The 25489-nt window shown below is 36.3% G+C and overlaps 1 protein-coding gene across 2 annotated transcripts in view; it reads right to left on the bottom strand.

Moving 5' to 3' along the window:
- TRIM66 (tripartite motif containing 66) overlaps window positions 1-19530 on the bottom strand; it is a 64744-nt gene extending 45214 nt beyond the window's left edge. The window contains exons 1-3 of one of the 2 annotated variants that reach the window (XM_081341276.1): window positions 17278-17373; window positions 7967-8285; window positions 1725-1834 (exon numbers count right to left, since the gene is read on the bottom strand). In XM_081341276.1, the coding sequence (XP_081197402.1) occupies window positions 1725-1733 (9 nt within the window). In that variant the 5' untranslated portion in view covers window positions 1734-1834; window positions 7967-8285; window positions 17278-17373. Of the gene's footprint in view, window positions 1-1724; window positions 1835-7966; window positions 8286-17277; window positions 17374-19003 lie in introns of those variants that run through there. The other variant, XM_081341277.1, reaches the window with a different exon arrangement.
- Window positions 19531-25489: the final 5959 nt, after the last annotated feature.

Below are 25489 nucleotides of genomic sequence, written 5' to 3'. Positions count from 1 at the left end.
TGCCTTGGTAAAAGAAGTTTACAATAAACCAGGAAATCTTTATATGTGTGAGACATATTTAAGCTATTTCATCATATCCTATATGTTTCTTTCCATCTCAAAATATATGGGAAGCAACCATACCATATCATTTCAATCTGAAACACTTGTACTATTTTTCTAAGTGTTTATCAGAATTCAAGCATAGCCACAATGCAAAATATAAATGTATCCAATCAAATATAATAGTAAATAACCTGTTGCAATTTTTTAAAAATGAAAGCAAATGAAAACTAGCAGATTCTCATGATCTTGTTCTCCCTATCTATGCTGTTAGAGTAATAAATCCTTGAGTGATATGTGTGGGGAAGAAACCCACAAACTATTCTTGGAAACATAATGTTCAAGTTGGCAGATCATAACTGGAATGTCTTCAAATTATCTTTTTCTAAAGTCCATGTTCCTTTTTTTCAGATTTCCCTCAATTCATTTTAGCAAATGAGTAATAATTCTTCAACAGAAGTACCCCCATGCTAGCTGGAAAATTGCCGAAAGTCTCACTGCATCCTTTGGAGTTTGTTTATCCCACACTCCTGCACAAATATGGTTAACTATACGTCTAAATTTCAGCAAACAGTAGTACGGCTATGACAAAGAACACATATATAATTCTTCACCTCCAGATCATACTAATACTGCCTAATAAAGTACTGCCTAATAAAGAAAACCAAATTTAGCATGTGACCAGTTATAACTCTTGAGCTAACAGCTGCCTTGAAACCCTGAGCTGCTGTTATCCATTATGGCCTCAGCATGGATATCTAAATCCTCCAGAACTGCCCTTTTGGGTGTCTTCAACAAAGCATCCAGTTCCCTGTTACCTAGGCTTCCTTTGTGTGATTACTTAGAAGAGGAAGTCCCCATGGGAATTTGCTTGAATTAGACTGACTGAAAGCTCAGGAAAGCTTTTCTCTACACTCTCAGCTTGAGCCAGACTGTTGCTGAAGTAACATCTCTCTTGGGGCTCTGAGATCCTGTTTGTGCTTTGCCAGCTCTGAGGTTTGTACTGTAAGTTTTATCAAAATTGAGACAATGGAGAGTAAGAATTATCATTTTGAAAAAAGCAAGGCTAGTCTACAAGAGATATTCCTTGCTATTCAATACTTTTATACATCATGCTTTTTCAAATCATTAATAAGCTGGACATATTATTTTCCAAAGGTTTTCCCCCATAGACTTTTAGGATTCCTGAGGATGGCTGATCCTATTTCTTCCTTTGACTTGTTCATAAATCAGAGATAAGTGAGAATCACCAAAAGGACTACTTTTCATGTGGGAAAGGGGCTTGACAATCTGTGTCACATATAGAGATCAAATATAATTTGTTCTGATTCTATATCCCTACACAAGTGTGACAATTCAGTTAATGGAAGTAAACACACACTGTAGTACTGGATGCAGCATAAAAACCTGAAAACTTTTAAATTATCTAGCTCTGAGAGAATAATGAAATCCCATCCTGCATAACACTGTGTGCGTGCAGACACACGAAATGTATTTTATGAAGGAATTCAACGTTGAACAGGACAAACCATTTCTTTTTAAGCACAACTGCTTCTTTTAAATTACAACTACTGATCAACAGCAATTTATGCCCAGAGTATCTCCTTTTCACTTCAACATTGCAACGAAACAATAACAACAACAACAACAACAAAACAACAACTATAACTAAATATACTTACCCTTGCCATGTCTGGCTTTATTGTGACAACAATTCCTATAAAAGAAATCTTCTGTGATACTACATTCCTTGGTACAGTTATATAGAAGTTATGTACAAAGCAGATGCTACCTACATAAAGAGAAGGGAAAAAAACATCAGCAGCATTCAGAAAATCACATTTGGACACATTTTGCATATTTGTCTTGAAATCTTAAATGATCATGTATATACCTAAGAATTTAGTATATACAAGGAATTAAGTACACAGAATAATGGTATATATACCTGGCTAGTATAGGCCCTGATTGCCTGCTGAATACATTACTCAATAGTAACTGCACTGATGAATAAAACTAAGCCAAGATTTTTAAATCCTGATTTGTTGAACAAATCATGGTAGCCTAGTTTGTACATGACACTAAGCCAGAATGATTACAATCACACACCACGCAAAACCAAAAAATATTAACCAATATTATGGACTGACATTAGGGATGAACATTTTGTGACATGACCCAACAGAAGATTAAATAGGATGGTTGGGGATATAATTTGTATGGTTCCTGATATCTCTTAGCACAATTAAGATGTACACAAATTTTGGAAGGCTACTGACAATTAATGTACGTTATTATACTATATGAACTAATATTTTGGCTTTGTATAAGGCAATTTCCCACATAAGAACTGGCTGTGTTCTTCTAAAAAATTGCCTAGTTTCTTTAAGAAAATGCTCATTTCACATTGACAATTTTCAAAATCATGATCATAAAGCAAAAAATAAGAAAGATGTTACATATGTTACGTGTTACATATGTCATAATAATCTTAATCCTTTAATAATTAATTAATAATCAATAATTTGGCTACTTGCATCCTTTAAAATCTATGGCGTTTTTCGGCAAATCAGATTTCAGTTGTGCAAAAACAGATGTAGTAATGGCTTCTCCAAGAGTCTGCTGACTATCCAGAAACAGCTAGAATTGTCTTATTTCCAGTGGTGGGATCCAGATATGTGAACAACTGGTTCTCTGTGTGGATGCCGCTTCCAGAAGTCCATTCTAGGTTCTGCCAAACTGGTGCGAACCAGCTGGATCCCAACACTGCTTATTTCCTTATTGCATTGAAATACTTATTATGCAAAAATGCTACTACATTAACAGCAAACAAGAGAGTATTCTGAGGAAATGGGGCTAGTGTTTATCCTTTCCAAGCTGCCAAAGTAATGAGACAAACCAGTTATTTTGTGTGCCCTTTATGGTTGTACTAAAATGTTTAAACTATAGATGTATGTAAAATACTTCCAATATGTTTCAGATGATCAGCTTTTACTTCCACTGTGCAATGTTAAAGCAGAGTAGATGTGCAAATGAATTGTTATTATTTCAAAATCTCAGCTTATTTTTTCCTGTTAATACTATATTGAATATGAAGATATCACTCTTCTATATCAAATGCTGAGGCTGAATAGGTTGGTTAATGATATCTCCAAAAGATTTTTCTGTTTCATTTGGAAATAGAATATTGTAAAAGTCGGTCTATCTCTTGTATGTTATTCTTATATTCTGAAAATCATTCATTTATAATATGAAAATACAAACTATTTTAATGTCCCCTGTATTTCAAATAGGAAAAAAAACTTTAGGCCTATTTAAACATTACATTATGATAGATAGATAGATAGATAGATAGATAGATAGATAGATAGATAGATAGATAGATAGATAGATAGATAGATAGATAGATAGATAGATGGATGATAGATAGATGAAATAAGACAGAAATTGAGAGAGAAAGAGAGAAGATAGAACTTGAGAGAGAGAGGTCAAAATTAATAATTTTTAAAAATATAAGGTATGTGATAGTCATGAAGGAATCTATGCTATCTCTAAGACTTGACACTAACGATGGCACATAATCAATTTTTTAAGTATACTTATGAGTAAGTATAGTTTCAGATATTAATATTATCTTATTAAATGATCTGTAGAGCATTCAGTTAGTAACACATCTACTATTCTTATGATTAATTATATTTGTGTCAATGTGTCAATTAAAATGACTTTTATTCATGGGGTGGGGGTCTTTTATGCATATTCTTCTAAGTTATTGCATTTTTGCTATTAAAGAAAATGCCACCTGCACAATAATAGCTGAATTACATATGACATAAACTTGTTTTTAAATGTCTTTCTTTCAAATATGCATTGCTACTATCTTATTTGTTCCATGCTCTTCTAGAGAAAGTTCAGGGAAACTCACATGGGAATATTTCTTTCACAACAACAAGAAAAATAGGTAAGTGATGAATGTAGGAAAGAAAGCTTTAGTTCACCTGAAATGTACTGTATGAATTAGCAGAGAGGCAAACCTAATATTTCCTAATCAGGTATATTAAAGAAATGATAAGAGATATGTAAATTTTGCTCTTATATAGCATCTCATTTCTATCAAAAAATATGGAAGTAAATAAAGACAAAACAGTTAACTGACATGTATAACCCAAATTTCATCAAGGTACTAACATTTAAAATTAATAAATTTCCTAAGATAGTGGCATCCTATTTTTTTCAAAATGTATTTTCAATATTATGATGTTTTTCATAGTAGCGTTACTTTAAAGATGTCCTCATCACCTAACAAATCTAAATAAGAAAACAAAGGAAATTTGAGGCCAGTTATGTTGTGTTGAGGGATGTGGTGGCTCAGTGACACTGAGCTTGTCGATCAGAAGGTCGGCAATTTGGCGGGTCGAATCCCGAGTGCCGCGTAGCAGAGTGAGCGCCTGTTACTCGTCCCAGCTTCTGCCAACCTAGCAGTTCGAAAGCACGTAAAAATGCAAGTAGAAAAATAGGGACCACTATGGTGGGAAGGTAACAGCGTTCCGTGCGCCTTTGGCGTCTAGTCATGCCGGCCACATGACCATGGAGACGTCCTCGGACAAGTGCTGGCTCTTTGGCTTTGAAACGGAGATGAGCACCGGCCCCTAGAGTTGGAAACGACTAGCATGCATGTGCGGGGGAACCTTTACCTTTACCTTTATGTTGTGTTACTGACCTACTCACATAATATGTATGATATCATTTTTTCATATTATCTATTTATTCAATTTATATGATTCTTTCTAGTCATTGAGCATTTAAAACAAATTTTTCTGATGGCCTTGGAGCCTTATTTTTTAATTTCATAACTGTTTCGTGTGATTAACCACAAATTTCACCAAGTTGTGAAATTGTAGCAGGAAAATCTTATGGAACATTCTGTGAAGTATACAAAGATGGCAATTAAAATAGCAAAGTGAAGTTATTTTCTGACTTAATCAGTATTGTATTAATTGTTGTACTGATTACTATAGGTTTTATGTACAAGCCTATTGGCTTTTTCATTGCTTTTGATTTGTATTATTCTTATAGCATTCAGTGATGATTTAGAAATTTATTTAAAATAAAAATCAACAATTAAATCAATCTTTTTGTATTTAAATTTTTTTAGTGCCAATCTAGAAGCCTGGGAGAAATTTCTTAAGAGTAAACTGATGGACATCTTCAATTATTGTTCTAAATCAAATTTCAGGATGGAAATAGAAATAAGTAATAATCTGCTAGATAAAACCCACCCACTCTTCTCTATCCCCAACCAGAGCTACCTCACACATTTCTCTAGTCAGGTTATACACTGGTCTTTTCCAGTGTGGTGTCTTTCAGACATGCAGGAACTATATAGCAGAGCCCACTTATCAGACCAAGATACACAGTTCTGCTTGTTACACTCCAGTTTTATTATTGGGTGGATATCCAGAATTTGTTCACTATGATAGGAAATAGCCAGGAGAATAAAGCTCCGAAGGAAAAAACCCAGTGATTTGGCTAATTTATTTATATAGCTACCTATTTGCCAAGCAAAGGTAGAAGATTGGGGATACAACTACTATGACTCTTATTTTACAAAGGGCAATTATATTACACTACATTAAAGAGAGATCAGTCCATTAGCTGAAAGTATCCTATAAGTAATAGAGCAGACCAGCCTGGGTTGAAGAACTACAAGGAGGAAAGCAGTGGTTGTTCAGTTGCCCATCAGTTTTTAGCACTTGGGCAGCACACAGCACACACTTATAGTTCACTTAATCGGTACCTTTTCCATTATTCCATGTCCAACATCTTAATTGAGCATACTGGTTGTGTCGGACTTAGACTGGGAAAATCCAAATACAAGTCCCCACTCAACCACAGAGTGGCATAAAGTTCTCCCTTCTGTATTTTTGAACAAAAAATTCCCAGGCTGAGCATTCTTCCCTGTGTGAATCTGGGAAGACTGAGACAATACAACACGTTTTGTTACACTGCACCTTTTTAACACATCTCTGTAATAGTTTGCCCTAGCCATGCTAGTTCAAAGGAGGATTTATGTCAAGCTGCTTCGTTCTCATATAAAATAACTTATCAACTGTATAAAGCAAAACATTCATTAGGTTAATGCAAGCATGATCATGCTGTGTATTATTAATGCATCTGTGCTCTTTTTAAAGAAATGTTTATGATAATAAATAAATAAATAAATAAATAAATAAATAAATACATACATACATACATACATACATACATACATACATACATACCATGACTATTCATGGAGCTCACTTAGTGACTTTGGATCAGTCACGTTCTCAAAGACCTACCCAACTGACAAGCTTGTTGTTATGAGGACATTGGGGGACGCTGTGTATGCTGGCTAACACTCTTAAGAGGAAAAGCAGGCTAGGAAAGCAATAAGTTTCTAAATTATAGTACTTTCTAAATGTGCATACTGTACTTAAGTTAGCATATGAAAATTTTGTGCATCTCTTTTGATGTCATATCTTTACTTCTTTTTGCTGATGCACTTCCATTAGGGGGATAATGCTAAGATGGAGAGGAAAAATCCTAGCAAATTCAGTACTTCCTTCCCCCTCTACTACTCGACTCAAAACAACTTATTTCTGGTAACTTCTTTCATTAAATAAAATAGATGTTATAAACATATAAAGTCAATGTACAATGTGTAACTAAACTATTATTATACATTCAAGCAGGCACAGTATCTGAAAATGACAATAACTAGGAAAATTTGCTAGACTTTATTGGAGAAAAGACCTAGCAGATATTTTGTTATTTTGCACAATTTCTATCAGTTGTTCCAATGTTTGCTTCCTTTTTAAAACCACTTTCTTTTGTAAACTATTTAAGCTTCCTTTTTAAACTAAAATAATTTAAGCAAGATGATTTTTCTTGACAGCTGGCAGCTCTATAGTATGATTCATTGCTGCCGACAGCTGGAGTTGTGATGCAGAATAGAAATGCATAATGCCCTTGTGGGGACGTGTATTTTAATAGGACAAATTAAAAAGCAGTCTGTGGAAATATGCTCTAATTTACACTCATCTCTGCCTAACGACTGTATCTGAAATGGTGTCCCTGGAATTGCTATGTGTCAAAATTAGGTTAGGGTGTATCTCACCAATGGGTAGGTCTTTGAAAGCTTGAATGAACGTGATACAGGGAAAAAAGCCCTCATCCAAAAACATATGTGACAGGTTCGGTACAAAGATAGTTTAAACAAGTAAACATTTGAATTAGCCTATTGGTCCAAATCAACAAACCTTCTGGACAAAGGACAAGGTGATTATGACCTTCAGGCCTTTTAGTTAAGAGAAGAAGCAATGGCAACAGCAGCAGCAGCAATCCAAATATAACTGCTAATATAGCAGACGTAACACAGCAAAGCCAAGATATATGCAGTTACTGCATTAAGCAGCTTTCACACACATACCTACACACAAGTACATGCACACTCTCCCAACTTTTGCCTCTTGATCAACTACCTAAATATTATCTCATCTAGATTTTGATTTGTACATTGCTGTCTTTATCCCACAGAGAGAACAACTGCCCTTCAGTTATTCAAAGTCAGAGCATCGGCGACTTGCATTACTTGGTAATTTTAAACCTGAGCACCGAAGAGATGCACCAATCTCCTCACCCTCCACGTGCCTGGTGGCCTTTACCTTTTAAATCTACATAATATTTAATCATCAATACCTTTCCTTTTGGAATTGGCTACTCAAAGTTGATCAGTATACCATGAAGCATGTTGGAAAAATAACCAGGCAATAAATCGTAACTGACCAGAGAGCTCTTCTGCTCAGAAACGTTAAGTGCTTATCCCAAGCTCTGCACAATTTTATTTCTTCAGGGGAAAAAAATACTTCTCGTGTTTGCTTACCTGTTCTCTTTCTAAAGCAGCCACTTAGGAGTCTCTTGACTGAGGAAATGGGTTGTTACTAAGCAGACAAGCATGCACAGCGTAATCCTTGGAAACAGCTTTTACTGTTCAGCAGTAACTCTCTTGCCGCTGAGAGGAAAGGGTTAGTTAGACCTTCCTATGCAGCCTCTGAGGGTTCACTCTTTTCTTTTCTTTCTTTTTCTCTCTGTTAATGCCCACTTCAAAAACTAAGCAACGTAGAAGGGTGCACAGATCGCTAAACAGGTTTTGTTTTTCTTATCTTACATTTAGGCCTCCTCTGAATTATTTTTCCAGTTTGCTGGAAGAAAATACAATTCCACAGTCAGATAAGAAGTACGGCAAGCTCTCTTTTTCAAGTAGATTTCCCCCCCCCCCGAAAGAAAATCTCTCAACATATTTTACAATAAAAACTCACAAAGGGAGAGTATAATGCGACAACCCAAATTACAAATACCCGTTTAGTCAGGTATTTCATTCATCAAAGTGGCTGGATTTTATACCCAATACCGCATCTCTTTCCAGCACCTGTATCTTGGAGAGATTTCTTTTAAATATACCATTATTATACCTCTGTTGGTAGAGGAAGAGTATTCAGCTTTGCCCTAGAGATTTACTGTTTGTACGTATGAAGAATGATGCAATCAGCGAATCTAAATAGCAATCCAAGATGAAATTAGACAACTCAAACCACAATATTTAAAAAGCAATAGAGCAAATTCGGTTTTTGTATTGTTACATGGTCCAAATTAGCACATCTTGCTTCTTACAAAAATCTGCCTTTAGTCCTTAAAAAATATTTTGATTTCTCCATTAACAATTAATGTTACTTAATGCTTTTCATAGGGCTATGAATATGGACTCATAAAAAATACCAATTTTTTCAACATTTATCAAGTACTAACTTGTTGGCTTGAATCCATAGCTATCTATTTATGGCATGACAATGCTATAAAAATAATCACAATGTCACAGTTAATTCAGAATGAACTAACAAAAATCCTTAGACCATTAAGTTGTATAATGCTTATTTTGGAGTTTCCACATCTGCAGAATGCAGAAGTAAATCAGTTAATGAAAATAATCTTTAAATGTCAACCTGTGCCATATTTGGGTAAACAAGGGAATGACAAAAATAACTAGAAAAGGCTAAAATGTTTCCATACCAAACCTATAATATACCATAAACTTCATAGTGATTTATTTTAACTATAAAAAATGAGTCAGGCATTGGTCCATATAGTCATTAGAGGTCAGGACTACTTTGATGATGCATCTAACATTATAAAAACAATACATCATTTTTCTAATTGACAAATAGAATAACATGTACCGTAACAGTATAAAACCCCAAAACCAAATTTGCCTTGAAAAATAAAGTTTTAAAAAATAAACATTCCCTTGCTTTATCTCATCTGTGGGTATTTGTAAGAAGGAAATAGGTGCATGATGCAATTTATGTAATTCACATTGTTTGCATGATGATGCCTATGATACAATGAATTCATTACCTCTCACACTGTTGTCTAGCAGGGAAGGGTGGGCTTGCAATACTATCTGGATTACTGCAATGCACTCTACATGGAGCTGCCCTTGAAGAGCATTCAGAACTTCAAATGGTGCAGAATGCAGCTGTACAGGTAATAAACGATGTTGGGTACTCAACCCATATAACACCACTACTTCATGCACTGGCTGCCAGTGTGCTTCTGGGTACAATTCAACCCGTCATAGCTTGAGACCAGGTTACCCGAGGGACAATCTTTTTCCAGTTCTTTCTACCTTGTCATGCTCCAGCTTCCATCGGCAGGGGAACGCCAGCTGCCATGACAGAAGAGATGTGCCTTTTCTGTCTCTGGAGATCAGGATGGCCCCAACCCTGCTGGCCTTTTGTAAGGCCCTAAATACTTGGTTAAGTGCCTGGACCTGGGCCCCAAGTGTGTGAAGAGCCCAACCTCCTGCTTCTTTTAACAACCACGGTTTGTAATATTCTCCTCAGCTGCTGCATACATTTTAAATTTTGTATGATGATGGCAATTTGTTTTTAATTTATTTTATGATTGTTCACTACCCAGAGTTACTTGCCATACAAGAGTCACCTGCCATACAAAATAAATAAATGCATAGTCTCTAAAAGAGAATTTTTAAAATTGAAGGAAATGTAATTGCTTAAATGTTGCTTTATATTCCCAAATAAGAATACAAGACTGATTCACTGGGATTTATTCCCCAGTGAAATCATATGGGATTGTATTATAAAATGATTTACAGGTATAATTATCCTCTCCACTATTGTTTCAGAGAGTAAGCTGCACTGATGTTAAAGAGCATTATTTCTAAGTAAACATTCTATCTATCTGTCTGTCTGTCTGTCTATCTGTCTATCTATCTATCTAATTTATATGCTACTATCTCACAATTCAAGGCAACTCTGGGGTGCTTACAATGCAATGTAAACATGCACCCAGGTTGTACATATGCCCTGTCAGAGTCAGAGTAGATGTTTTACTGACACATCCAACTTCAGATGTACACCACTATTCTTATTTATAGTCATAAAACATAGAACTGAATAGTATTTCAACAAATTCATATTATGGGGCAATCAACCCTACATTAATACCAGTACTAACAGCTCCAAAATGATATAAATGATGGAACCAGATTGTTAATTTACACAGTACCTTCATGGCAGCTTTAATGTGAGAAACACAACACCAAGGAAACAGCTCATTTGAAAGAAATTATGATTGGTAGGATTCCCCTGGGTTCTTGATTATCTTCTGGATGAAGAATCTAAGAAACAGCCTGTTACAACCCTTAACAGAACTGGTCTCCTGTTTTCCACAGTGGCCAATCAAATGCCTTGCCAATGGAAAGCCTAAAGCGGTATATAAAGGCAATAGCTCACTTTCCCTATTACTGTCCCCGAGCATGGGGCAGCAGATCATGCCTTTTACATCTGAGAAACTACGCCTAGCAAGACTTGCAGACTTCAACAAACAGATCTTCTGTAAAAGAGTAAAATTATGCAATACATAATGCCACAAAATATTAAATCCACATTTTTTTCAGAGCTTCTATATTTTCCACTATCACCTTTCCCAATTTTATTATTGTGCAGCAAAGCTTAAAAATAATATCCAGTTTCTATTCATTTATATTATGTTTGCTTATGTGCTTTACTGTCACAAAATGGTGATACTATTTTAGGCTTTTTCTAAGACAGGGTAAACTAATCATATATTAATGCTTAAATATTTGAGAATATGAGAGGAAGTTTGGCGTAGTGATTTAGAGCAGCAAGCTAGGAGACTAAGTTCTAGTCCTGCCTTAGGCATATAGCCAGCAGCTGACCTTGAGCTAGTCAGTTTCTCTCATCCTAGGAAGCAAGCAATGGCAAATCACTTTTAAAAAACCTTGCCCAAAAAACTGCAGAGACTTGTCCAGGCAGTTTGTGAGAATTGGACACAAGTGAATGGAAAGAAAAAAAAATGACAATATACTCTATCTGCGCAAATTGTTTTGTGACCTATGCTATAGCAGATTAAACTGAAGATGAACTATTTCGGATGAAGTTGTTAGCTCTCAGCATTTTTCTGTCTTTTTTAAAATAGTACATAATATATTTTTCAGTTATGATAGACTGACTGCAATGGCCTCATTCTAGGAAACAGTGAGGAAAAAGCTGTATTCTAGAATCAAGACATTTATCTGGGCAATCTATTATTTTAACTTTTATGAAGTATGATCAGGGTCACACACTGATCTATGCCAGGCACAAATAAGTCACATTACAGTCACACAGGAATACAGTATTTAACTTCCACCAGCTGAGGATTGTATCTGATTTTGCACAGCATGTTGAGACCATCTGGGTGTGGTTGTGACCCTTGGGAAGGAGATCCAGATGTTTTTAAGCCCATAGAATACTTAATCATATAGCCTCTTAATCCATTCCCATGAATCAAAAGGGGAGGGTGTGTGTGTGATTATTATGGTCCTTTGCTCAAGAGCAAAGAGAGCCATAAAAAATATATGGTCCCCAAATTGCATTTTCTGCATCCGTGGCGTAGTATGTCATGTAAATCCAGTCAAATGTGCAATAATTCAGCAAATCATCATTAAGCCTTTTTAGGCTTAGCACAATGCCTCAAGTCTCTCACAGAAAACAAAATGAATGGACCCAGATTGTCCTGAAAAGTATCCTTCCAAAACATAAGCCAATGTGAACGGTCCAATCAAATTATATGTATTACCTGGGTTTGAATTTTTACTGAGAAACTCAACACTACCTATTCATACATGATACGGAGATACTGGAGTTTAACTTACTTCAGTCTGACTGATTCAACCTCTCCAATGCCTACTATTTCACCTTCTGGCTAATCTTACTTCTTCTAAGCAAATGTTAAGATAATAAATCTCCAAGAGCTTTACCTAAATGCTTAGAACTCTTGGTATTATTCACATGTTCTCAGAGGCCCAATTAATGGGACCTAGCAGCACAGTTTTAAAGACAAAATAGGTATTGTATTGTCTTTTTATTTACCTGGTCAACTCAGTTGTTCAATTTGCCTTCTGAGTGGGGAGCAAAAGAAGGACAAAGTGGGCCTCACCCTGCCCAGCAAACTTTTACCCTTATGCAAACTGCTTGCAACATTTTATTTTCCTGCCCATCCTTCTTGGCGTGATTAATAAAGCGATGCTTTCATCTACACCTCAGGGTGAATGTTTAATTAAAACTAGGGGACATTCATTTTCAGACAGGAGAATGTGTAACAAGTTGCATCACTTGCCTTTGGAGAGATTTCAACAAAGCAATTTCACTTGCAATCCCTATAATCTAGCACCAATAATATGAAGTTGGTCAAAATAGCATACATAATTATAATTTGCTTTTTCAAAAATCTGCAATAAAAATGCTGCATCAATTTTACCACTTCCTGTTTTAGTGAGTTCTAGCAGCTAAAATTTGGCTAGTCAGACATTCCCACTTCCAGTACTAGTATACAAAATCATTCCTGATTCAAAGATAGCAAGCTTGGACAACAATAAAACAAATTCATGGACTGAAAGGAATTTACTGCTGGAACCAATAGCAGTGGTCTTTTTGTCTACTTTAAAAATTAATATTCATCTGGGTGATTGTTAGTGTTCCTTTGTGCCTTTTTGATATTTATAATTTGCACTTAACTGGGGGCTTTTTTTGGTAATTTTCTTTAAGAATGCATGAACAAATCTAGTTTTTGAATGTCTGTTTAAAGCAAATTTTTAAAGCTTCATCACTTCAGGAAGCTTCCTCCTCACATTTTCATTCTACCATTACAAACCTCTCATTCCAAGACAACCTGGATAAAAAGGTTTCACAACACACACACACACACACCCCGCCAGGAATGCCTCAGAACATTTGAATCCTTCTGGGAAGAATCAAAGAGCTACATGAGGCAATCCACCTTATTTAGAAAATTGACGTTACCTAGCTTTTAACAGCTCTAGGGGGCTTAGAAAAATACAACCAAAAAACAAAACCATATACCCAACTCCTTGCGATTTCCTTGGTTAGTAACCATTTGCAAATACAACGATAATAAACAATTATAAAAAAATCATTTTCCAACCAATGCATGCATTTACAACCGAATTTCAACAACACGCACTAATATAAGAATAACTCCTTTACAGCGGCACAAGAGAATTTTAACTAAGTGAGACAGCAGCAACCAGTGATATTCAAAGTCCCTTTCTCTCCTCCTCCCTCCCTGTATATTAACGAATATTTTGTTTAATAACCTGGTCTTTGGAATGGAAGGGCGGGATATAAATGGAATTAAAATAAATAAATAAAAAATAAAACTTGGCCACTAAATGAGGAGTTGTGCTTTAAAAAAAAAGAATATAAAGTCCTAACACTAAAATAATCGTATGATATTGAAACACTTTAAAAAGAGAATACTGGCAATAATGTAGTTAATAAAATAGGAGGAATGACATTGTTTGTAATGGTTAATTCTTATTCTCATGAACCATACATTGTTATTGGCTTGAAGCAAAATTTCTAGCTACAAATTTCAAACTCAACCTTATCCCTTAACTGTTTAGTGGGAAACCAAAGTGACATCAGGCAATCATTCTCTTTAAGCCCAATCTACCTTACATGGTTGTTGTGGAAAGGAAGCATTATGTTTGCTGCCTTGAGGTCTTCCCTGTAACAGTAATGGTATGTGGCAATGACCTTGGGGGACAGGTGGAAGAACCACAGACTAGACATCAGTCAGAGAAGTGGAAGATGAGCCTGTAGAAGGAATGTGGGTGTGATAAAACATCTCAGGGAAAAAAACCTTCCCTAGTTTCCTGAAGTGTAAAGGTGACAGAAGGAGGAGATATACTTTCAGACTTGCAAAATTTTGTTAATGGAACCTTACAATAAAGGTAGAGCTAGCACTTCTGGGTGTGCTTGTCTGGACTATCTTACAAGGCTGACAGGAACTCCTTAAAGCAGCTGCCATGAAACCCTGCAAAAAAGGCATGGTTATTATATTACCGAATGGCAGAGAAGAGTTTAATTCATGCCACTATTTGCATTCCAAGAACTCTTTTGGGAATCAAATCCAAGCAGTGCTTCAGAGCCCAACTACTAACTCATACTTGCTTTATAACCAATTCTATAATTCTTAGATTTCAGTAAGACATTCGACAAAGTATACCACAATCTACTGCTTGGTAAACTAGAAAAAGGTGGAATAGACAACATCATCACCAGATGGATTTGTAGCTAGCTGACAAACCGTACTCAACGAGTAGTCCTCAATGGTGCCATATCCACATGGAGAGAAGTAAGCAGTGGGGTACCATAAGGTTCCATCTTAGGCCCAGTACTCTTCAATATCTTCATCAATGACTTAAATGAGGGAATAGAAGGGGAACTCATCAAATTTGCAGATGACACCAAACTGGCAGGAATAGCCAATGCTGCAGAAGACAAGCTCAGGAATCAAAAAGATCTTGACAAACTGGAGCAATGAATTTTAATGTGGAGAAAAGCAAAGTTTAACATTTAGGCAGGAAAAATCAAAGATATAAGTACAGATTAGGTGAGACCTGGTTCAAAAACAGTAACATTGTATCTAATTTCAACAAAAACAGCAAGATTTAATTCTGAGGAAGCTTTTCAGGATTAGGCTTTATCCATGTTGAAATTCTTATACAAGGAACTCCGACAACAACACTTGTGCCCACACCCCAGAAGACAAACTCAGGATCCAAAAAGATCTTGACAAACTTGAACAATGGGCCCTATCCAACAAAATGAGTTTCAGTGTGGAAAAAAGCAGTTTTACATTTAGGCAGGGAAAAAAATCAAAGGTACAAGTACAGATTAGGTGAGACCTGATTCAAAAACAGTAACTGTGAGAGGGACCTTGGAGTCCTAGTGGATGATCACTTGACTATGAGCCAGCAATGTGCAGCAGCCAAAAAAGCTAATACAATACTGGGTTCCATAAACAGAGGTACAGAATCAAGATCACACGAGGTATTAGTTACCACTTTATAAAACCCTAGTGAGACCACACCTGGAATACTGCAACCAGTTTTGGTCAGCATACTACAAAAAAGATGTTGAGAGTTTTGAAAAAGTTCAGAGAAGAGCAATTAAGATGATCCAAGGCCTGGAGACTAAAACATATGAAGAACGGCTGCAGGACTTGGGTTTGGCTAGTCTAAAGAAAAGAAGAAATAGGGGTGATAGCATGATAGCAGTGTTCCAGTATTTGAGGAGCTGCCACAAAGAAGAGGAGGTCAAATTATTCTCCAAAGCACCAGAGGGCAGGACAAGAAACAATGGTTGGAAACTGTCAAAGAGAGAAGCAACCTGGAACTAAGGAGAAAGTTTCTAACCGTGAGGACAGTTAACCAGTGGAACAGCTTGCCCTCGGAAATCATGGGTGCTCCATCACTGGAGGTTTTTAAGAAGAGAGTGGACAGTCACTTGTCTGATATGATATAGGTTCTCCTGCTTGAGCAGGGGGCTGGACTAGAAGACCTCCAAGGTCCCTTCCAGCTCTATTCTATTCTATTCTATTCTATTCTATTCTATTCTATTCTATTCTATTCTATTCTATTCTATTCTATTCTATTCTATTCTATTCTATTCTATTCTATTCCACAATCATTTTCAGGCAATGTGTTTTCTCTTTTACCCAAATTAAAAATTTCACACTTGCCTTACATTTCACATTGCTATTTTCAGAAACTTTTCTTTAACTAGATGGGTTCAGAGGACATGACATTTTTCTCAAAATGAAAAATTCATAATGCTGTCTGACTTCCATCCCTGTCATACCTGCATAAGATGTCACAATGCAATAAAACAAAGGAATTTATATTGCAACAGTGCAACACTTTAATCTTCTGCTCCTCTTTGAATTACTTCCCCCTGACCTATCAAGATCTCACTCAAAATACATTCCTGCACTCTTTCTTTCTTTTTCTTTCTTTCTCTTTTTCTTTCTTTCTTTCTTTCTTTTTCTTTCTTCTTTCTTTCTTTCTTTCTTTCTTTCTTTCTTTCTTTTTCTCTTTCTTTCCTCACTAAGTCACTGATCACTAAGTTTTTGAGTATTCTTCATCTATAGGGTAAATGGGCTTCCTAGTCTATGAACACTTCAGTTAGATTACTATAGAACGTGGCAAATACAACGATCATCCCCGTCCTTACCCTTGTTGCAACAGTGCAATCAATTCTGACAAATAAAATGGTAAATACATATTAGACCAACCATATGCAATAATTTATCATTTAACTGTGAATGAGAAAAGTGTAGCTGATGCTCCATTATCATCTCTTTCATTGCTTTGCATTGATTTTCACTATTTCCTGTAATCTCATTTAAATAAAATCCTTACATGTTTTCTTTCCTCTCCATGCTGCTAACATATTAATTAGAGTTTTGCACCTGGTGCCTTGCATGGGCCTATGAGAATATAACTGTTGATTGATTCTTCTCTCTCCTTTCTCCTCACCTCATTTGCTTTTTAAAAAATATATTTTGATTTATAACAGAAGAAAATAAGGACATAGAATTATTAAAGGATTCTGTCTCCCCTTTTCTACCTTGTTCAGCATTCTGATTTTTGATGGGTTAATAAATTTGTAATTACTAATTTTCTAATCAAACATTTTAAAATATTATTTCTGTTAATCAGCTTTCTTATCAGTTTCAAAAAAGAAAAAAAAACAAGCAAACCCCAAATAGATCTAATGTGAATATGCGCAGCATATTTATACTCACATTTGCAGCCTGGCACTTGATTTTGGCCACAACAGTTCACAGCTCACAGCTCACAGCCGTGAATTGTAGTAGCTGTTCTTTAATTTAAAAAGCAGCCTAGGGATTCAGTGTTCAGAGATACTACAGGGAAAAGCAATCCCAAACACACACATAATGATATAGTACAGTGTGAACTCAATACAAGACGAATTATGGTGTTATCCTGTTTTCAAATGACAGTCACTCAGTTCAGGCTAAGTTTACTATTAGATTCCTTTTGCTGGCAAAACAAAAAACACACCAAAATAGCATATGTGCACGACTTAATGTTACTTTTCTGTGATTTTATACAATACTGATGTAATTGTTAAGACTTGTTGTGTATATTAGCATAAATATAAAAATGAATAAAGTTGAAGATTTGGTACATAAATATCAAGCAGTTAACTTTGATTTACCAAAATGCCACAAAACAGAAAATAAAGTATTTTCACTGGATTCAATGAAAAGTCCAAGATTCTCTTCTTCCATCCTAACCTGATGTGCTACACCAGAGACAGGAATTTAACTCAGTATCAATTCACAAGTATGAATAACTTCCAAAATATAATGCAACAAATTTTTCAAGATGTACATTTTAGGTCTACAACTGCCTCTTTCTGATACTACACAATTAAGAAACCTCAAATGAAAATACTAAAAAACAGAATAAAGAATGGAAACACATTTATTATTTCATAAATTCACAGAATCACACAAACACTTGATAATGAACCCTAATTCTAACATGGAAATTCAGAATTTGGCTTCTAGATTATGACGTGTACTAGGTATTTTGACCTACAAATGATATCAGAGATTGGAGGAAATTGTTGTAGAGTAAGTTCTATTAAGATATACTATATGATAGCAGCTCCAAGGCCCTTCTAAAGTACATTCATTCATTCATTCAGTTTGACAATCTGGAAAATGGGGGGGGGGGGAAGAAAATCCTTTTATGGGCAATCCTCAACTAACAACCGTAATGGTCCATTACGATCATCAGTCACGAGAGTTATAGAGTGGGTCACCATGTGACCAGACTCATTTTTGCAACCTTTTTTGAAGCAGTTGTAAAGCGACTGCCATGGTTGTAAAGCAAATGCTGCAGTCATAAATTGAACCAATTGTTCACTGTGGGTCATTTTTGGCAAGAGTAAATACCAGGCTAAGGCAAAAAAAATGTAAAACATGGTCAGGATGCTGTAAACAGCCATAAAGGCAGGACAGTAGCTTGAGCCCCTGACATACAATCACATGACCATGGAGAGGGGTGGCTTCAGAACCAGGTTATAAATACCTTTGTGGGCAACTGTTATAGCTTCAGCTGATCGATCAGCCACAAGTCATGGACTATCTGTGCACATATTTACTTAATAATGGATGCATTTATTAAAATATCTTATCAGGCAGCCAGTAAGGAAACAAATAATCAGCATGCTATATTATTCTTGAAAGAATCCGTGTAATGTGGATAAATTCATGCCATACTGGAAAGCAAACCAATAGGATCACACAACATGTGTGCTTTTAGGCAAAGTTCTTATTGCAGTCTCTAATTCAAATAACTACAGAGGAACATGACAGAATATATAGTACAAAATCTAGCGCAAGAAGTACCACTCTACAAACACATTTTACTACGTTAATGATTCTTTTTAATGTTACACTGTAGAAATAAAGTTACCGTATGCTGTAAAGTACTTACAAATATTTCTGGTTAATCAATTGAAATCTACAAACGTCTATGGAGATGCTTAGTCACCCAGGTCATGGTTGTCTCAAAGGTGCTTTTTCAAGAGGCAATTGGACTTCCTTGTTTTTCTTTGAAGATGTTTCCCTTCTCATCCAAGGAGCTTCTTCATCTCTCTGACTGGATGGCGGGGAATGGAAGGATTTATATTCCTTGCAGACAGCATTTGCATTTTTTAGAGAGTCCTTGAGGCCACTTGAAGGTTTGCCTGTGTCCTTAGGGTCACCTGAGTAGTGCAACAGGTGTGGAGTCTTCTTGGAACTGCTGAAAGGAGTGTGTTGTGGAGGTGTGTTTTCTGCAGGATGTTTTCTGCAAACCTACATTGTTATATTTAATCATTGTGTCGATTAAAAGTAATTATTTATTTATTTATTTATTTATTTATTTATTTATTTAATTTATTTATTTATTTATTTATTTGATTTGATTTGTATATTCTCCCTAAGGACTCAGGGCGGTGAACAGTGACATAAATAATAGAATGTACAAATATAGATATTCAAAATAAATTAAACCCTAATTTAGCCCAAATGTAGAAGATAGTTACTTTAAGATAATAATTACAAAAGAACCCATCAGACCAGACCGGATTGCTTAAACAGATGTGTTTTTAGGTCGCGTCGGAAGGAGCGAAGGTCGGGAGCCATCCGGAGCTCAACCGGTAAACGGTTCCATAGGTCAGGCGCGCCCACAGAGAACGCCCTCCCCCTGGGAGCCACCAGACGGCATTCTCCGATAATAACAATACTGCTTCTTGGAGAAAGACAAGCTTCCAGAAAGTGACGCATATTCAAGTTACTTCAAATAAACCTGAAAGGTTTTTTAAAAAAAAAATACCTTAATTTGCTGTGTCATTAAAAATTACAGCTACAATCATATGAACCTACCTGAACATAAGTACCAGTAGTGTTACTCAGGCTTATTCCTAAGTAGATACATATAGGTTTGTATCGTAGTGTAGGCATCATACGGAAGAAGTACAATAGAATGACAGAACATTTTAGGTACCAGTGTACCACCATTAACATCAAGCTCAGAAGTGCTTGCCCTCTCCATCTGTCTTTAGCAGGAATTTTGATCTTTCAGAAACATTCAGGTTATCTTTTTGATGTCATCCATCTACTATCTTCCATTTCCCATTGTCATATGGTAGTTTTTTTTCCTAATTCCTCATATGCTTGTATCATTTCTCCAAGTTTCTGTTTGCTAATCATTGTCTCAAATATCAGTATATTTCTTCCAGGATCAGTTCATTGGTTATTTTTCAAACCATGCAAAACTTTGTAACCAAATCCTGACAGAATATTCTTTCTCAAGGGGAAAAATACTATTTGACCTATTTTGATTTTAGTTGCCATGCAATTGTTTTAGCTTATGAGCTTGCCTGTGCTTGCCATTAATTTACTCCCTAAAATTAATTCCATTACTATCCCACCATATTTCTGCCAAGAAAACTATCGCCTTCTCTTCATGATAAATTGTAAAGTAATTAAGGATGAATGGTTGTCTTTGGTTTTTTAATATTTAATGCATATTGTGTAATTTTCATTGAACAGATGCAGAATCAAGGGTAAGCAAAACAAATTCTAGAAAAAAAATCATTTGAAGTTTACTATTCATATCCACATATTAAGCACTTGGCTGGAATTAGGCTGTATTGGTTCTGATTCCAATTATCTGGGGGTCGATTTTTGATGCAACAATAATTCCGTTAGTAATCATTACTAAAAAAAAGCTCAGCAAACCACATGCACACTTCTTTGTAATACTTTTTTAAAAAATCAATCTTAACATTCTTTGCAAGATCATAGCAACAGAAGATTAAACAATCCACGCGTTGAAGTAAGTTTCCTAGATGCACAGCTACGATCGTATTTGGAGCAAATACAACCAAAAAAAGCTAAGAAATGTAAGGAACCCCCGAGCCACTCCTTTCAAAGTACAGGTCGTCCTAGACCCGCTTATTTTAACCGAATAACACGCTCCCTATTATCTTTTCGCTTTATTTCATAAATAACAAATAATCGTAGAAATTTGCCATGCGCAGTTTAACAGCTGCTTCGTATTCTCTCACGTGACTTATCCGATCAAATCGAAGATGCCGGCTCCGAGCGCGCGGGTGACATCATCGTTATTTAGAGAAGGCGGAGTCGACACCAGCATCGTACAACCTTAAGGATCCCATGGGGAACGTCTATCATTTCTATCATAGAGTTATCAAGGGCTAGCACGACTTGTCTCTCTACGGACTATCGGCGCTTTCCTGCCATTATCGGATGTTGAGTGGCTATGCTTCCCTTTCCCGCGTCTTTTCTCCGAGAGCATGCTGGGAAGCGTTATTTTAAAAAGCCGTCTTCCGTTTCTCTGTCTTTCCTGTGTTGCGCTTTGCAAGACGGTGAGTGTTGCCAGGGGCTTTTAGGGAGAGAGCAAATAAATCAGCATGGCTTAGTTTTTATTTAATTCTAAAAAAAAGAAAAAGCAGTGGTGTTACGTAATGTACTTTAGATTTTGTGAATAAGGAAAGCTAAAACAATGCCTATCCGTCAGGTATGGTAGGGTAGCGTGGAAGAGATATTTTTAAAAATTATTTAAATCGAGATAATTTTTTTAAAAATTGCACTTATAGAAAAAAAATAGCGATGACCAAAATGTTGAATTTTCAGCACAATTTCCAAGATAATTTCTGCCAAAATCTGTAGATGCGGAGCAGCGTAGTTTTGCATACAAATCTTTTATATCCTTTTTTTCAAACCTAAACATGTACAATATTCCTGCATTTCTGCTGATTTGAGAAAGGCTAGTGTATACCGGTACTTTTGCTCAGATTCTTTTTAACTCTGCAACTAATAATGCATTCATAATATGTGCCATAAGTACGGATGGAATTAATCTATTAAGCTGAAGGTCTTTCAGCAAGAAATTATTTGTGACCGAGACTAGAGTCACATCTGGATGTCATCAATCATCATGGTGTGCTATAGTCCTCGAAGAGTAATAACTGACCTTTATTCACTGACTCTGTGATTCATTAGCAGAGTCAGTTGCCAGGTTGGTAACAGATACGAATTATAGCAAACTTTTCCTGTATTACTGGGGATAGGGGATAACTTGTCGTTACATGGTAGTTCTGAGGCAAGTAGTTTACACTTTAAAATTTAAAACAAAATAAAATAGAGAGCAAAAAGGAGTATTTTGCTTTCTAAAAGAAATTCTTCAAGAAATAAATTACTAGAACTACTTTAGTTATGTTATTTGTAAATAAGTTATAAAAGAAGCTATTACTTGGTAATGAAATAAAACTCAAAGTTTTATCTAAAGCTCCAAAATGGGCTTCACTCATACCTGAAATTGTGCCCCAAAACATGGATAATTAATTGATCATTGTATTCTATTTGCTATTAAAATTATTTCATATGTTTTCAAATAGGCATTGACTTTGATTTTTCTATTTTGGTCCATGTTTAAACTTACTATAGTTAGCAAATTTTAAAGTTCTCTATCAGTGAGTCAGGATTTGCCTAATTCTATGCTTGCATAGAATTCTCCATAGAATCTATATTGTCCTATGTATTTCTTTAGATATTAGTATATCAGGCTTGTTAGATTTGTTACATTGTTCTGTAAACAGTAAGTGAAATTTTCTAACTGCAATACCTTTTGTTTCCATGGAGCTAGAGTTGCATTGTGATACATTTTGCTGTGCTATGATTCCTGTAGGAAGACTACTAATCTTAATTCATTGCTTATACATACCTTTTTGCCCCCCTGCACAGCATCACTCAGCATCACTAGGGTTGGAGCTGAAGTAAAAGGCCCAGAGCCTTTAGTAGTTTCTCCCTGGCCTCAACTTCAGCCCCAGTGCCACCACTGCCATTGAGAAATGCCACCCAACTCCCCACACTCCAGCCAGTCACACTAATATCATTGTGCAAAACCCCAGTTGCCCCACCACTATGTGGCCCCCAAGTTTTGGATGCCTAGCTTAATCTTATTAACTCATTTTTCTCCTGCCTGCTCATAACACATGCCCTATTTGGAGAAAGAGTGGTCCATGTGGCTTGGGAGAAGCAGCCTCAGGAAGAAAGCCTGATATAGCTGGCAGACATAAAAGATGAGGTTTATTATTCTGATAATTGAAGAGAGGCTGCTGAATTGCTATAAATTGGTAGACAAAACAAGCCTGATTATATAACGGTAAATTGATATAGATTGAATACTACTTTTGAATTATTATTTTTTCAGGGATACTATAGAATCGGAGGAAAGAAGAAGGCGCTTTAGTAATTGATTACAGAATTCATCTGCAACTGACAGTGATGAAGTAATGTGAAATCTATATTTCAATAAAAATATAAAAAACCCAAAGCTGATTGATTTCTGCTTAATTATTTGGGCATCAGATTTTGAAGGTTGAAATGAAATTCCCATGTTCTAGCAGTTCCCAATATCCTGTTTTATTTATAGTAAGATGTTTCTTATTAATTAAAAATATTTCTTTATTATGGAGAACCAGTTTGGTGTAGTGGTTTAAAGCATCAAGCTAGAAACTGAGACCATGAGTTCTAGTACCACTTCAGACACAAAGCAAACTAGTGGCCTTGAACCATTTTCTCTCCCTCAGTCCTAGAAAGGAGGCAGTGAGGAATGGATATTAGAACTGCAAAGTTCAAAACTTGTAAAGATATTTTTAAAAGTTTCAGAGGGGGGGGGAAGAACCCCACAAGGTTCAAATCTAGGTTTTTAGACTTCATTGTTAATTTCAATGATGGAAGAAATGCTTATCAGAGATGCAGATTACATATGAGTAAGATAGCTAAGTACTCAGCTTTCTTACCTTTCAGGATAGTCTTGTAATAATGAATTTCCAAGTTAGTAGGGCACAGTAAAAACTGCTTTCTTTGGTCTGTCCAGAAACCTTTCTCTATGCTAGACACGATTTCATACAGTGGGACAAAAAAGTATTTAGTCAGCCACCAATTGTGCAAGCTCTCCCACTTAAAAAGATGAGAGAGGCCTGTAATTTTCATCATAGGTATACCTCAACTATGAGAGACAAAATGGGGGGAAAGAAACCAGGAAATCATATTGTAGGATTTCTAATGAATTAATTTGTACATTCCTCGGTAAAATAAGTATTTGGTTACCTACAAACAAGCAAGATTTCTGGCTCTCACAGACCTGTAAACTTCTTTAAGAGGCTCCTCTGTCCTCCACTCGTTACCTGTATGAATGGCACCTGGTTGAACTTGTTATCAGTATAAAAGACACCAGTCCACAACCTCAAACAGTCACACTCCAAACTCCACTATGGCCAAGACCAAAGAGCTGTCGAAGGATACCAGAAACAAAATTGTAGACCTGCACCATGCTGGGAAGACTGGATTTGCAATAGGCAAGCAGCTTGGTGTGAAGAAATCAACTGGGAGCAATTATTAGAAAATGGAAGACATACAAGACCACTGATAATCTCCCTCGTTCTGGGGCTCCATGCAAGATCTCACCCTGTGGGGTCAAAATGATCACAAGAACGGTGAGCAAAAATCCCAGAACCACACAGGGGCACCTAGTGAATGACCTGCAGAGAGCTGGGACCAAAGTAACAAAGGCTACCATCAGTAACACTACGCCGCCAGGGACTCAAATCCTGCAGTGCCAGACGTGTCCCCCTGCTTAAGCCAGTACATATCCGGGCCTGCCTGAAGTTTGCTAGAGAGCATTTGGATGATCCAGAACAGGATTGGGAGAATGTCATATGGTCAGATGAAACCAAAGTAGAACTTTTTGGTAAAAACTTGTCATGTTTGGAGGAGAAAGAATGCTGAGTTGCATCCAAAGAACATCATACCTACTGTGAAGCATGGGGGTGGAAACATCATGCTTTGGGGCTGTTTTTCTGCAAAGGGACCAGGACAACTGATCCGTGTAAAGGAAAGAATGAATGGGGCCATGTATCGTGAGATTTTGAGTGAAAACTTCCTTCCATCAGCAAGGGCATTGAAGATGAAACGTGGCTGGGTCTTTCAGCATGACAATGATCCCAAACACACCGCCCCGGCAATGAAGGAGTGGCTTCGTAAGAAGCATTTCAAGGTCCTGGAGCGGCCTAGCCAGTCTCCAGATCTCAACCCCATAGAAAACCTTTGGAGGGAGTTGAAAGTCCGTGTTGCCCAGCGACAGCCCCAAAACATCACTGCTCTAGAGGAGATCTGCATGGAGGAATGGGCCAAAATACCAGCAATAGTGTGTGCAAACCTTGTGAAGACTTACAGAAAATGTTTGACCTCTGTCATTGCCAACAAAGGGTATATAACAAAGTATTGAGATGAAGTTTTGTTATTGACCAAATATTTATTTTCCACCATAATTTGCAAATAAATTCGTTAGAAATCCTACAATGTGATTTCCTGGATTCTTTCCCCCCATTTTGTCTCTCATAGTTGA

The sequence above is a fragment of the Vipera berus genome, assembly GCF_964194415.1.
Source record: "Vipera berus genome assembly, chromosome: 1".
Taxonomy (NCBI): Eukaryota; Metazoa; Chordata; class Lepidosauria; order Squamata; family Viperidae; genus Vipera; species Vipera berus.
This window is presented reverse-complemented; position numbering and strand designations above follow the sequence as displayed.